The 12,436-nt window shown below is 38.8% G+C and overlaps 1 protein-coding gene across 5 annotated transcripts in view; it reads right to left on the bottom strand.

Annotated features, from left to right (window-relative positions):
- The window catches only part of LOC116726628 (cytohesin-1-like), a 34,217-nt gene that overhangs the window by 5,839 nt on the left and 15,942 nt on the right, over positions 1-12,436 (bottom strand). For 2 of the 5 annotated variants that reach the window (XM_032573423.1, XM_032573424.1), the window contains exons 2-7: positions 7,480-7,562; positions 2,845-2,909; positions 2,538-2,604; positions 1,736-1,854; positions 1,401-1,594; positions 160-308 (exon numbers count right to left, since the gene is read on the bottom strand). In XM_032573423.1, the coding sequence (XP_032429314.1) occupies positions 160-308; positions 1,401-1,594; positions 1,736-1,854; positions 2,538-2,604; positions 2,845-2,909; positions 7,480-7,562 (677 nt within the window). Of the gene's footprint in view, positions 1-159; positions 309-1,400; positions 1,595-1,735; positions 1,855-2,537; positions 2,605-2,844; positions 2,910-7,479; positions 7,563-11,388; positions 11,769-12,436 lie in introns of those variants that run through there. The other 3 variants (XM_032573426.1, XM_032573427.1, XM_032573428.1) reach the window with 3 other exon arrangements.

Here is a 12,436-nt window from a genome sequence, read left to right as displayed (position 1 = left end):
TGCTGCGCGTTCTTTCTTCAAGTAATCCTTTATATACAGAACTGAAACCACTAAGCTAAAAACAAGTGGATGCCACTAGTCGCTCCGATATCCAAACTATGCGTTAATTTCGCCTCAGCAGAGGAAGGAGTTTCTCAGAACAAAGTGAACTGGACTCACTCTGAGCAGATCCTCAGGCAGATCTCCTCCGTCGTTGATTCCTCTGTTCATGGCAGTGAACCTCTGAACTGACGGTTTGTCTCGTACGTTCGGGTTGTGCAGACTCGTGTTCAACATGATCACGGCGAACGACAACACGTAACATGTATCTGGAAAACAGGCAGATCTTGGATGTCACGTTTCTACGGTAAACTTCTAGGTTAGGCTTTAAAGAGAATAAAAATAGATTCTGTTTCCAGGTGATTTTACCTGGAAATGATACCTGATAGCTGCTCTCTACTGGTTCCAATACAATTTAATTCAAATTCCCAGACTCAGAGTTGTTTACATTTCATACAAGAAAGGACAGAAGGAAGGAGGACAAAAAGAAAGGAAACAAGAAGGTAAAGAAAAGAGGGGAGGAAAGATGCAATTTAGGCTAGAAGGAAGGACAAGGAAATGAGAAGGAATAAAGGAAGGACACGAGGAGAACGGAATAAAGAAGGATAAGGAGAGAGGAAGGACAGAAAAAGGGAAGGTAAGGCACAAGGAAAATGGAAGGACTCAAGGAAGGAAAGGAAAGAGGGAAGGAAAGACTCAACGAAAGACAAAAAGTAGAAGACATACGGGTAGGCAGAAGGGAAAAAGGAAGGATGGAAGGAAAGAAAGGCATACAATAATAAAGGTAGGAAGGGAGAATGGGAGGAAGGAAAGTAGTAATAAGTAATTAAGAAAGGAAAGAAGGACAGAAGACAATAAGGAAGGAAGGCACTAAGAAAGGAAGGCCATAAGACTAAAGAAAAACTTAAGAAAGGTGACAGATAAAGAAGGAATGATAGGAAGGAAGGAATGATAGGTAGGTAGGTAGGTAGGTAGGTAGGTAGGTAGGAAGGAAGGAAGGAAGGAAGGAAGGAAGGAAGGAAGGAAGGAAGGAAGGAAGGAAGGAAGGCAGGCAGGCAGGCAGGCAGGCAGGCAGGAAGGAAGGAAGGAAGGAAGGAAGGAAGGAAGGCAGGCAGGCAGGCAGGAAGGCAGGCAGGAAGGCAGGAAGCAAGTAATTAAGTAAGTAAGTAAGTAAGTAAGTAAGTAAGTAAGTATCTGGAATCTTTTTAATCCATTTATTATCTTTTTAAAACACTTATCCTTGAAAACACTAAAATAAAATCCTATTCTTCTGCAGACTTTCCCCACTCTGAACCCTTAACGTTTCTGTGTTCACATCAGAACCGTTCTGTGCTTGAATCGGTGACCCGGCGCTCACACACCGGTGCACTGAAACACGCCCGGGTTGCAGTGGCAGTATCTCTGGGCGAACGCCTCCATCATGCGGTCGATCTTCTGGGCCTCGCCCGGCAGCCTGAAGCTCCACAGGAACTGCCGCAGCGCCTGGACCAGGTTCAGGTCCGTGAACTCGTGCAGCTCCAGGAAGGCGTGCAGAACCTTGATGTTAAATTCATCTCTGCACGACACACAGGATCCCACACAGACACACACCCACAAGTCCACATCAGACATTAGAAACAAAGAAACAACACGGCCTGGAGCTGCTTGTGTAACATTATGAATCATAATTCCAATAATGTGAATTAAATAAGCGCACCTCTCCCCCAGATAGTCGCCGATGGCCGTCTTGTTGAGGCCCTCTCCTTTGTAGAGAAACTGAGCGATGTCTTCGCTGGTGTTTTTCAGCAGAGAGCTGTCGATCAGGAAGCGAATCCCCTGAGGAGGAGAAATGAAAACGAGTAATTCAGCCTGAGGATCTGAAAATATCAACTGAATAAGAACAAAAATTAGTCTGTTTCAGCACTCATGGGCCAGAAAAATATCATTTTTAATAACTAAAATCACCAAAGATTGAGTGATTGTTTTTACCTAGTCAACAATAAGCTAAGTAGGGGGTCAGCGCTTTAAAATAAAATCTCCAATTTTTCAGATTTGATTTCTCACTTTCTTTTCTAAAAACAGGCAGAAAATATTTTCAAAAAGTTTTATTTAAATCATTCCTTCTGTCCAGACTATGAGAATTTGTTTAATTGCGATGATGTTGTTACATTAATTTAAGTGCTGCACGGAGCGTGTTGTTCTTTCAGTCTGTGTACTCCAGCTAAGGATTAATCAATTACTAAGCTAATTGATGATTATTTCAAAAATTGATTCATCACAATTAATCGTTTCAGCTCCACACTCTATGTTGAATTTGTATTTCTTGGACATTTTTAGCCTTTGAGTAGCTAAAACAGACTTACATCTATTCTGTTCTCAAAGCTGCTGGTGATCATCATGTCATTCATATAAATGATTTTCTATGTGGTGTCGAGTAAAAGTTAGAAACAGCTGCTTGAAATACAGATTTAAATGTCTGTAGCTGTTTGTGAAGTGAAGAGATTGACTGATGCGTTCACCTTTGTGGGGTCCATGTTGAACTTCTTCCGGCCGATGGCCATCTGTTTGTTCCTCTGCATGCTTTTTCTGCAGTCAAACGAAACAAAAATACTCTCAGCACTTAACAATAAATGTTCAGTTTAGTTCTGCAAATACAATCTCATTTTAGCAACTCAATGAAATGGATTGAAGCAAGTTGATGCATAATCAGAACATCGTGTAAAAGGATGACGTAAACAAGTTTTTTTTGTGTCTGTGAATGTAAAACAAAGGCTGAGCAGAGCGGCGCTGCCTACGCACAGAAATGGCATTTGAGGGACACTTTACCTCTCTTCAGTCAGGCCCAGGTTTTCAATCTCACTGGTCACCTCCGCTATCTCATCCTTCAGCCTCTGAGAGGCGACAGAGAAGAGGAACAGGGAAAATTTGGTCAGCTTCAAACCATAAAACAAAAACGTAAACAACATAAACAGTCACGATTTAAGTTTATTATTAAAATAGATTGCATATTTTTTTTATTGACCAGCTCATCACGACCAGCACCTCCTACTCTAGCGACAACCCACTAAACCTCCTAAAAAAGTGCCGCCATGATTCAGTTCTGACCCGACAGAGCGATTCCGCCTCTCAGCAGGAGTTTTGTGAAACGGCCTCGCTCTGCAGAGATCCGCTGCAGCACCTGCTCTGGGGTCATCGCTCACCCCCTCTTCCCTTCGCTGACCCAGATTCATCGGGCCGCCCCTCCCTGACGCCCTCACGGGTCTGCCTGGGTGCTGGGGAGAAGACGGGAATATGACGGATCAAAGACCGACCGGCTTAGTGGAGCTGCTCATGCAAGTCCGAGGTTATGAGAGGAAGGAGAAAAACAAGGACCGCAGGGTTCCTACGCACTTTTAAGACTCAAATTCCCAGAGTTCCCAGTCCTTTATGTTCATCTTAAAATACAAAATATTAAGTTTCACCATGAATTTAAAGCAGATATTTCTAAAAAAAAAAAAAAGTTAGGAAACTAAAGAAGGAAAGAAGCAAGGACAGCAGAAAATGGCATAAAAAGAAAAAGAAAGGAGAGAGGACTCAAGGAAAGGAAGAAAGAAAAGACATATAAATAAAGTTGGAAAAGGACATGAGGGAGGAATAAAAGGAAGAATGGACTGAGGAGAAAGAGAGAAAGAATAATACTTGGTATTAAAGTAAAACCAGTTTTTAATACTTCTGTTTTTTCTCACACATTTTTTTTGGAAAATATCATTAAACTAAATTTGATCTGTTTTGCAGTCGGTGTGATGAATCCTGTGAGCAGAAGACCAAAGAACAGAAACAGAAGACAAATCTGGAGTCAAATATTTAAAAAAAAATCTAAATACAATTTTTTACATTTATTTCTGATTCTGTTTCCCAGAAACACGGAAACAACGCACTCTCTCTGTGTTACTGCAACATGTCATGGTTCATAACCCATCTGTCCCTGAGGCTGAAAGTGGGCGGAGCTTCGGAGAACAACATGACATTCATCAGTTTGTGCATCATCACCGCCTGCAGGCTGCAGATAGAAAACAGCCACTTCAAATCACCAACTCTCATAAAACTTTGATCTGGATACACTTATCAAATAATTTTTTACACCCGTTTGGCTTCTTATTTTTAGAAGAATGTGATCTTAATACCCAAGATCATTTTAGAAGATCTTGGGTAAAGTTACTAAAGTCTGGTTTAAGGACATTTTCTAACCTGAAACTGAATCAAGTCTGCAAAAACAAAACCTCTCTATGATGAATATTGATACATGAAGAAACCTTTGTAGTTTTAATTACTGCACTCTTAAACCCTTCAGTCTTTAAGACAATACAATTTTCCACTTTCCCACAGCTAATATTGTCCAAGTTTAATTTTCCATGATCTCATGTTTGTGAAGCTAATTAAAAATAGTTTATAACAGATTCATTATTATTTGGTGTTATCATAGGCTACAGATTCACATTGCAGTAAATAAAAAAGCTAATATTTTTCTATGTGTTCTTATTTTAAGAAAATAAAATGTAAAATAAATGTACAATGCATGTTATGTAAATAAATGCAGAAATTCTATTAAATAAATATGTAAAATATATATCTTTATTTACTTGAAATAATTTAATTGTCAATGCTCATCAAATAGACCCAAACGTGTAATTACTTAACCAGTTTTATTACCAGTTATACATTTTAAAGTTAGCCAGACAGACTAAAGAGTTTAAAATATTGGTGGATTTTGTTGTTTAAAATAAGAAAACCATGTTTAATGGCTCTCTAGAAAAAACAACCTTTCGCTCCTATAATTAACGATAGACGGGTAGAAGCTACATTGAGCTCTAGTGCAATTAGTTCCTAAACAAACCATCAAGTCCCAGTCTTCATAGCTCAACAAAATGATAATTATGACTGTCCTAGTCAAAGCCTAGGCTAAGATCACAATATTGTGATGCAACCTTAAATGAGACGTTATTGTGCCCAAAAATCAAACAAATCTGCAAAGAAATACTCGGTGCCAGTGATTACAAGCACTATTAAATTTAAGGAGTAATTATTTCTCTTCTCAATGAATAATGTCATTTGAAAACAGTTTTTAATCTTTGATATATACTGTATATATTTTGATATCTGAAACACATAAATGTGACAAAAAAAATTAATATAAAAAAGGACACCTAGTTTTTTTACAGTATTGAATTCTGACAGTAGGTATTGCTGTCCTGTCCCTTTAAAAACAAGGTTAACAAGTTATAAGCTGATTTATCTGTAATGGGGGCGTAAGCAGGAGGGAAACTGTTCCTGCAGGTCGTCTATATGTGGGGCTCACCAGCCCCCAAACAAAGAGGATCATCTGCCTCGTCGGTGTACAGTGATCATATCCTTTGACCCCCATAAAGCCCAACTAGACTCGCTGGTCCAGACATGAAAGTCTAATTTCACTCAAGGACACGGGGAGGAGACACAGACTGGTATTCAAACAACAAGGAGAAAATGCAAACAGCAGCTGCAACCTCAAGGTTTCACATGTGAAATATAATCCGGGTTTCTCCTGTATTTTATAAACAACTCCTCTTGAAATAACTTGGCTTTAAACGTTCATGGTGGAACAACCCCATCAAATTATATTTGTAAATGATGTACTTTCAAGGTTTCTCCCAGAAAACTGGCCAAGTCTGGTGGCTGGGTGCTAGGGCAGCCATTCATCCAGCGGTCCGTCATGTTTTTGAGTTAAAAATGTTTAAAGTTGGGGCGTGCTGTGGTGGCGCAGGGGGTTAGCACGCCCCATGTTTGGAGGCCTTAGTCCTCGACGCGGACGTCGCGGGTTCGATTCCCGGTCCCGACGACCTTTGCCGCATGTCTTCCCCCCTCTCCTCACCCTCCTTCCTGTCTGCCTACTGTGTAAAAAAATACGAGCCACTAGCGCCGCAAAAACTCTTCGGAGAAAAAAAATAAAAAATGTTTAAAGTTGATCGGAAATTTGAAAATATCACTTGATAATTATGTGCTATTGGAAGATTAATACAAACTATAAATACACCAACTATAAAGTGTTAAAAATGCAACCATTTTAAAAATACTTAAGTAGATAAGCAATATTTAACCTGGTGGGGGCACAAGTAAAGCCTGGTGGCCCGCCAGGCTTATAAAACACTGGGGGAAACCCTGACTTTCTTCTCATGCATTGGGTTTTTAAAGTAGATAAACGGTAGATGAGCTATCAACCAACTCTCATGTTAAACCAATTGCTTTCTGAAGGCGGACTGGCGCTCTAATTTTCATATTAACCTGAGAACTTAACCTTGTAAATGGAGCTTTTTATTATTTATGAAACCGTCTCTTGGTTTCGCTGCCATACACACAGATTACTTTTTGACCTACAAAGCAGCAGTGAGCGTCAATACTTTCTATGTTACACATTTTAGGTAATTAACTCTCCAACTCTCTGTTGTACTGTTGACTTTCACTCCTCTCCTCGCTTCTTTCGTTGGTAACGGTGAGTATCAAGATGTTTTTTTGACTTATATGAAGCAGTCTAATGTAATTTATCTCATTCCCCCATTAGTTTGTTCATTTCTTTCCAAAATCAAAAGTGAATGGAGAGCATTGGAAACACCAAATTTCAGGTCTCACCACAGATTCTTAACTGGATTTTAGATCTATGCAACTTCTTCAGAGTTACACTGCAAATACACAAAATGTTAGTAGCTTGTTTTAAATGAATAATTCCTTAATATTGGTGAAAAAGTACTAGTTCCACTGGCAGATTATTTCTCTTGTAACCAGACATTTCCCCCATGTTATAAGTGAAATAATCTACCAGAGGAACTAGTACTTTTTAAATAATATAAAGCAATCATTGACTTAAAACATCTTGCTGAAAAGTTACTTTTAAGTTTGTACACTTGAAATAAGATATTTGCAGTAGAAGATAGACCAAATAAACTTGATAAGATTTTGTGTTTTTGCAGTGTCATAGTGCAGCTGGATTTATGCTGAGATTAAATTACACACAGATGGACTGGATTTACCAATAAGGTGCCTTCTGAAGGGAACTGTATTTTATTTAGGGGTATCAGAGGAAAAGGGGTTCAGAAAATACAGCATTATGTTCCATATTTATTCCATCCCTGCTCTACTATATAATATTCACCAAAACAAAAATATTTAAGATGAAGGTTTAAATGTGTGTTTATGCTAAAAACAATATATATATATTTTAACTTTAGGAAATAAGAAATATCACCAAACTGTTTTTATTATTATACACACACTCATAGTCAAGATTTATTTTTTTTAAGTGCAACAAGAGTGGGCACAAATCTCTAAACACAAACAAGTGATTCTATTACTAACAAAGGCCTTAGATGAAATCCGTTTACAGTTTGAGAAATGATTATGAGAAATAAAAACAGAATTAGCAGCTCAAGGAAAGACTCTGAGAGTCGTACTTACCTGTATGTCCTGCAGCAGCTCCTGTTTTCTGCGGCGGATGCTCTCCAGCTCCTGTCGCTCCTCTGGACTCAGGTCATCAGGCACTGAGGGCAGAAACGAATCCAGCACTCAGGCACAGAGATCAAATATTCCCTCATCCTACACACAATGCAATTACAGCATACACACACTTCAAAACAACAGAAGAACGGAGACCCGAGAGTCCCACTGCTCTGGTTCACTATGGCAACACAATCTGGGCTCCATCAGATTACACCACCAGTTACCACAGACACCAACAGGAAGACGGACTCAAGCTCATTGCCCAAAACAAACAGGATATAAAGCTGAAATTATATCTCTTGACTACAATAATGATGCTCTAATAAAAGGAGGGGGAAAAATTTAATATTAAGAACAAAGGGAGATTATAAAAGCACTGACATGTCAATTTAGCTCTGAGCTGTTTTATATGAGCAATAGAAAGACTAAGTGCACTAATCCGATAAAAAACAAATAATAGTTTAAAACAATAAAAGTGGTTAAATGGTTTTATCAGCGCTCGTGGAGCCAGCAGACTTGCACTTTTCCCCCCCACACAAAAGTTAGTGTTGAATAAAACAAAACCAGGAGGAGCCAGCTGAAAGTGGACTAAATTCACACAACTGTAAGACTTAATAAATAGAAAACTTAAACAATCATTTGAAAGATTTTTTAATCTTATGATTACAGATTTTGCCACCACGAAGTAATTGTTAGTTAAAATAATAAACAAAACACTGAGTGTTAGACTTCTAAGTAGTGATTTCTGTGGTTAAAGAATTATAAAAGCTACAACAATGGGAATAAATAAGATGCGTGTTCTTATTTTCTACTAGAAATTGTTTTATAATGTGAAATACTCTTATTAGAATTTTATTACATATAGAGTGTCTACTAATCTCGATCGCTCTGGTTTACTATTTGAATGAACACTAGGAAGAATTTTGTAATCCTGTCCTTTTATTTAAGAAAATATTAAAGATTTTATTAGTGATTAGGCATGTTTTGCTTCACTTCCTGGATTTGGTTCAGAGTCTAGACCATGAAAACTAATCTTGGCATCACCGAAAAACTCCCAGTGGACATATTTCTGTAGGTGTCAGATGGGTGTTTTGATCTTCTAGTGAAAGAGAGATGGTATTGGCTGCGTCGCCTCATAGTCTTTGTCATGTGACCTGCTCTGTCGCTCTGCAGACAGCACCTGAGATTTGCCAATTCAATTTCATGATGTTTAAAGCAAAAGAAAACATTTATAAAGAAGAACAGTCAAGTTTTGCCCACATACAATGGACTGTAGCAGTACCAACATGCTCTAAGGTGAAATATGAACCGAGTCATATCAAAACAAAAGGGCGAACATTGTGTTAGCCTAGCATAAAAACAATATTTGGCAAATAAATATTAATTCCTAAGTTACTCTGATTAGCATAGGGGATAAAAAAATACTGAACATTTACCAAAAACAACGAAAGAATGAATTAGCTTGGTTTATTGTTATTAACTGGAGAGATTTACACTTTCAGCAGAGTAAAATACCAAAACCAAAAAGCTCCAACAAAAGGAATGTCGGCAAAATAAGTACGGGAACCGAATTTCATGTCATACTTTACAATTACAAGCTCAAATTACGGTGTTGGCTTCCTCCCTTCTTGGAAAACACCCATACCGAGTGTGTGCTCCGATAGAACAAAAGTTCATGTACCACAGACACACAAAATATCTGCAGAGCCATGATAAATAGACCAACGCTGATCTGTCAGAGATAGTCTGGTGGTTTTTCTCAAGAAAATTTACGCAAGAAGAAAAGGAAGAGGAAGAAAGCCGGCAACAGGTGGGAAAGTAAGATTGTGGTGTTTGTGGCACATTCACAATTATTATTCCCAGACACAGCAAGCAGTAGTTAATTTATTATTTCATAAGGTGGGCTTCATCAATGTTTTTTTTAAAACGTATATAAGCCAAGAAAATAAAAGCAGAGAACAAGCAATTAAAGTGGAGTAGCAACCAGTCAGAGGACAAATCAACCTCATTAGAGGAATCCTGCTGAGGCAGTTCAATCAGTTCATATTGTTCAGTTCTCTCTGCTTACATGACAACGTTACTCTGCAGAAACAGGGCACACAGTGAGAACAGGCTTTATCACCACTAATGCATGAATCAGGGTCACTTAGTACATCAGCTCCATTTCACATGGACTACATAAATTATCAGTATATTTTCTTGGTCAAACACAGTAGACTAAATCGCTAAAACTCTTTGTTCCAACTTGGCAGTCTTTAAAACTTGCAGAAAAAAGTGGAATGGTTGCTACAGTCAAAATGGGGATATTCGTCCAAATATTTGTACATTAATTAAAACCTACAGATACAAATAGCGCAATAATACAACTAGTAAAGTATAGCCATCAATACTTCTGCGTTCGAAATCTTGTAACATTCAATTCAAAAGTACTTTATGTATCCTAAAGGGAAATTAAATGTTGCAGTGACTCATGTTATTCAAATATCTTCAAACAGTCAACATGAATTGTGATGCTGTGGGCTGGAATGACCTCCGGTAGCAGTCAGTCTTACATCAAATCTGAAGAAGCCTCTGACTGACATTCTCACAGCTTAATGTCTGGAGCAGCACACATGATATTCCACAGCAGGAAGTCCTGGATGATACCATCAGTTTTTGGAAAGCACTGCCAATCCGCCTCCTTTTCTACTCCTCTGGGATTTGGGGTCAGAGTTCATTTGAGCTTTTAGAGATTCTAATCAGCTGCTCCCAGTTGTTTAAATAAAAACTGGCAGCAGTAAGATTACACATTTCACTTGCTTCCAAGAACTTGCACTTATCTGCTTCAAAATATTTCAGGTTATGCCATCATACTTATATTTACAAACAGGCTTTTGGCTGGATGAAACTTATAACGGTTTTTCTTCTTCACCAGATTTAAAAAAAAAAAGTTAATGTCTAACAGGAGGATTAAGAATAAAGCCACATAAAACTCTGATCACCAGTCATGCCAATGTCACATTGACCCACACCTACACTGAGCTGTATTAATCAGTACTGAAAAATTAAAAAAGGAAATAAATTTAATGTGGAAACCATGATGGTTATTTTCTTACGTTTTTACTCTGAAATCTGTGACGATCAACTGTTTTTGATTTATGCAAATCAGATCAACGCGTCACAAATGTACAGCATTAGTTTTAGAAACCTTTTCTATAACAATAAGGCATGGATGTGTCAAATTAACCCACCCAAAAAAAACCCACAAATGTCTGACTTCAGTTTAGATATGATCTGGTGCAAGAACACACCCAATGACGCACTAACTAATCACACACATCCCCTTGTCACCCAGAGGAGGCTTTAAGTAGGCCGGAGCAGCTTTCATTATTAACCTGAAGACCAGAAAAACACACGGTTGTAAAAAAAAAGGTAGCGAAACTGGCATTTACTCACTTCCTCTGATGGTTTATTGCAAGAGGAAATAGGTTAGATTGTTTATAACAGCTTATAATGCACAATCCAGACACATCCTACATAAGTACACTTTTTAAAACTCAGCTCCACAAATCACAGAGTTTGCAATTGTTCTGCAACTTGCAACCCTTCATTGTTGCAAAGCTATTTATGATCAGCCGCTCTGGATACGTTTGCTCTCCATCCTCCTTCCCTGCCTTGGTGGTAAGCAGGTGATGCACCACATCCTTTAAAATATGCACAATAATCAATCTGCAGCTACTGTACCGTAAGCTGACGTTTCCTGCTTTCACAAGTTTTCTAAAGAAGACGTGACAACTCATGCATGCACACTCTCATCCTGTTTCAAGTTTTGGCAGAAGAGAAAAAAAAACATCACGCAGAAGTTAAGATGACGCACTGAACACCTACACATTTGTGTCACAATCTTGATGATCGTACCAGAAAACGCTGGCGTCTGCTCGGCTTCTTCCCCACAGCTTTTAAAGGTTCCAGAACAAAAAACTTCAGACCAAAATAATTTAAAAAAACCTCAGGATGGAACTTAGTCACCAGTTTCTTTTAGACAGGTCAGTCCTGCGGTTCTTCAGTCACTCTGCCGCTCTAATCTCTTCATTACTGCAGACGGGAGAGGAAACAGAGCCTGCCAGAAGCTAAATGAGGACAAACTGTTTTTTTTTTTAAGTGTGTCTGTGAAGGAGGAAAACCCTTAAACTCTCATCGCTCTCCCTCCTCCTTCTGGCCATCTCGTCTCCTCCCTGCTCCATCCCTTCATCCATCCATCAAGGAGTGGAGCATCAACTGCAGGCTCCCTCCCTTGGCTCGATGAAGAGGAAAGGCATGTCTTTAAAACAACCGGTGGTAAAAATAAAAAAAAACAAGCAAGGAACAGACACTAGATTGTTTTGTTTTAGCTCATGTGTTTGTTCACATAAAAGAACATGACCCGAGACCAGAGGCAAAGCAGTTTGTTTGTGATAAGAGAGAGAAAAATGCTCTGTCAGGCACTGTTCACAAGGCATCAATTGTCCATTCTGGATTTGGAAAAAAAAGGGAATAATTGTACATTTTAGAGTTCCCTGGCCTGAGGATAACTGGCTCAAAAGATTGATGTAATCCTGCCCCGATTACTGACTGCATTCATTCAGCCTCGAGGCTTAGAAGTCCAGTAAGTAAGAACTAGAAGAAAGGAAGCAAAGAACAGTGGGTAACAAATGTAAGCCTGAACGTACAGGAAATGAAAACATCCTAATGTGACCGAGAGAGAAACTGGGGAAGTTTTGAGAGTGTGAGCGAGTGAAAAACTAAAGGTGAACCAATCAGTTTAATAATAACTGAATAATAACTATGAATTGAAGCATCCATGGTCTAGACCCGCTGGTTGGTGTATAGTCGCATGGGGCTGGAGTGGTCCACCCTGAACAGGTCACCAGTTCATCACAAGGCCACACAGAGACTC

This window comes from Xiphophorus hellerii, chromosome 10 (genome assembly GCF_003331165.1).
Source record: "Xiphophorus hellerii strain 12219 chromosome 10, Xiphophorus_hellerii-4.1, whole genome shotgun sequence".
In the NCBI taxonomy this organism is placed as follows: Eukaryota; Metazoa; Chordata; class Actinopteri; order Cyprinodontiformes; family Poeciliidae; genus Xiphophorus; species Xiphophorus hellerii.
The sequence above is the reverse complement of the archived record's forward strand: the minus strand, read 5'-3'. Positions and strand labels throughout refer to the sequence as shown.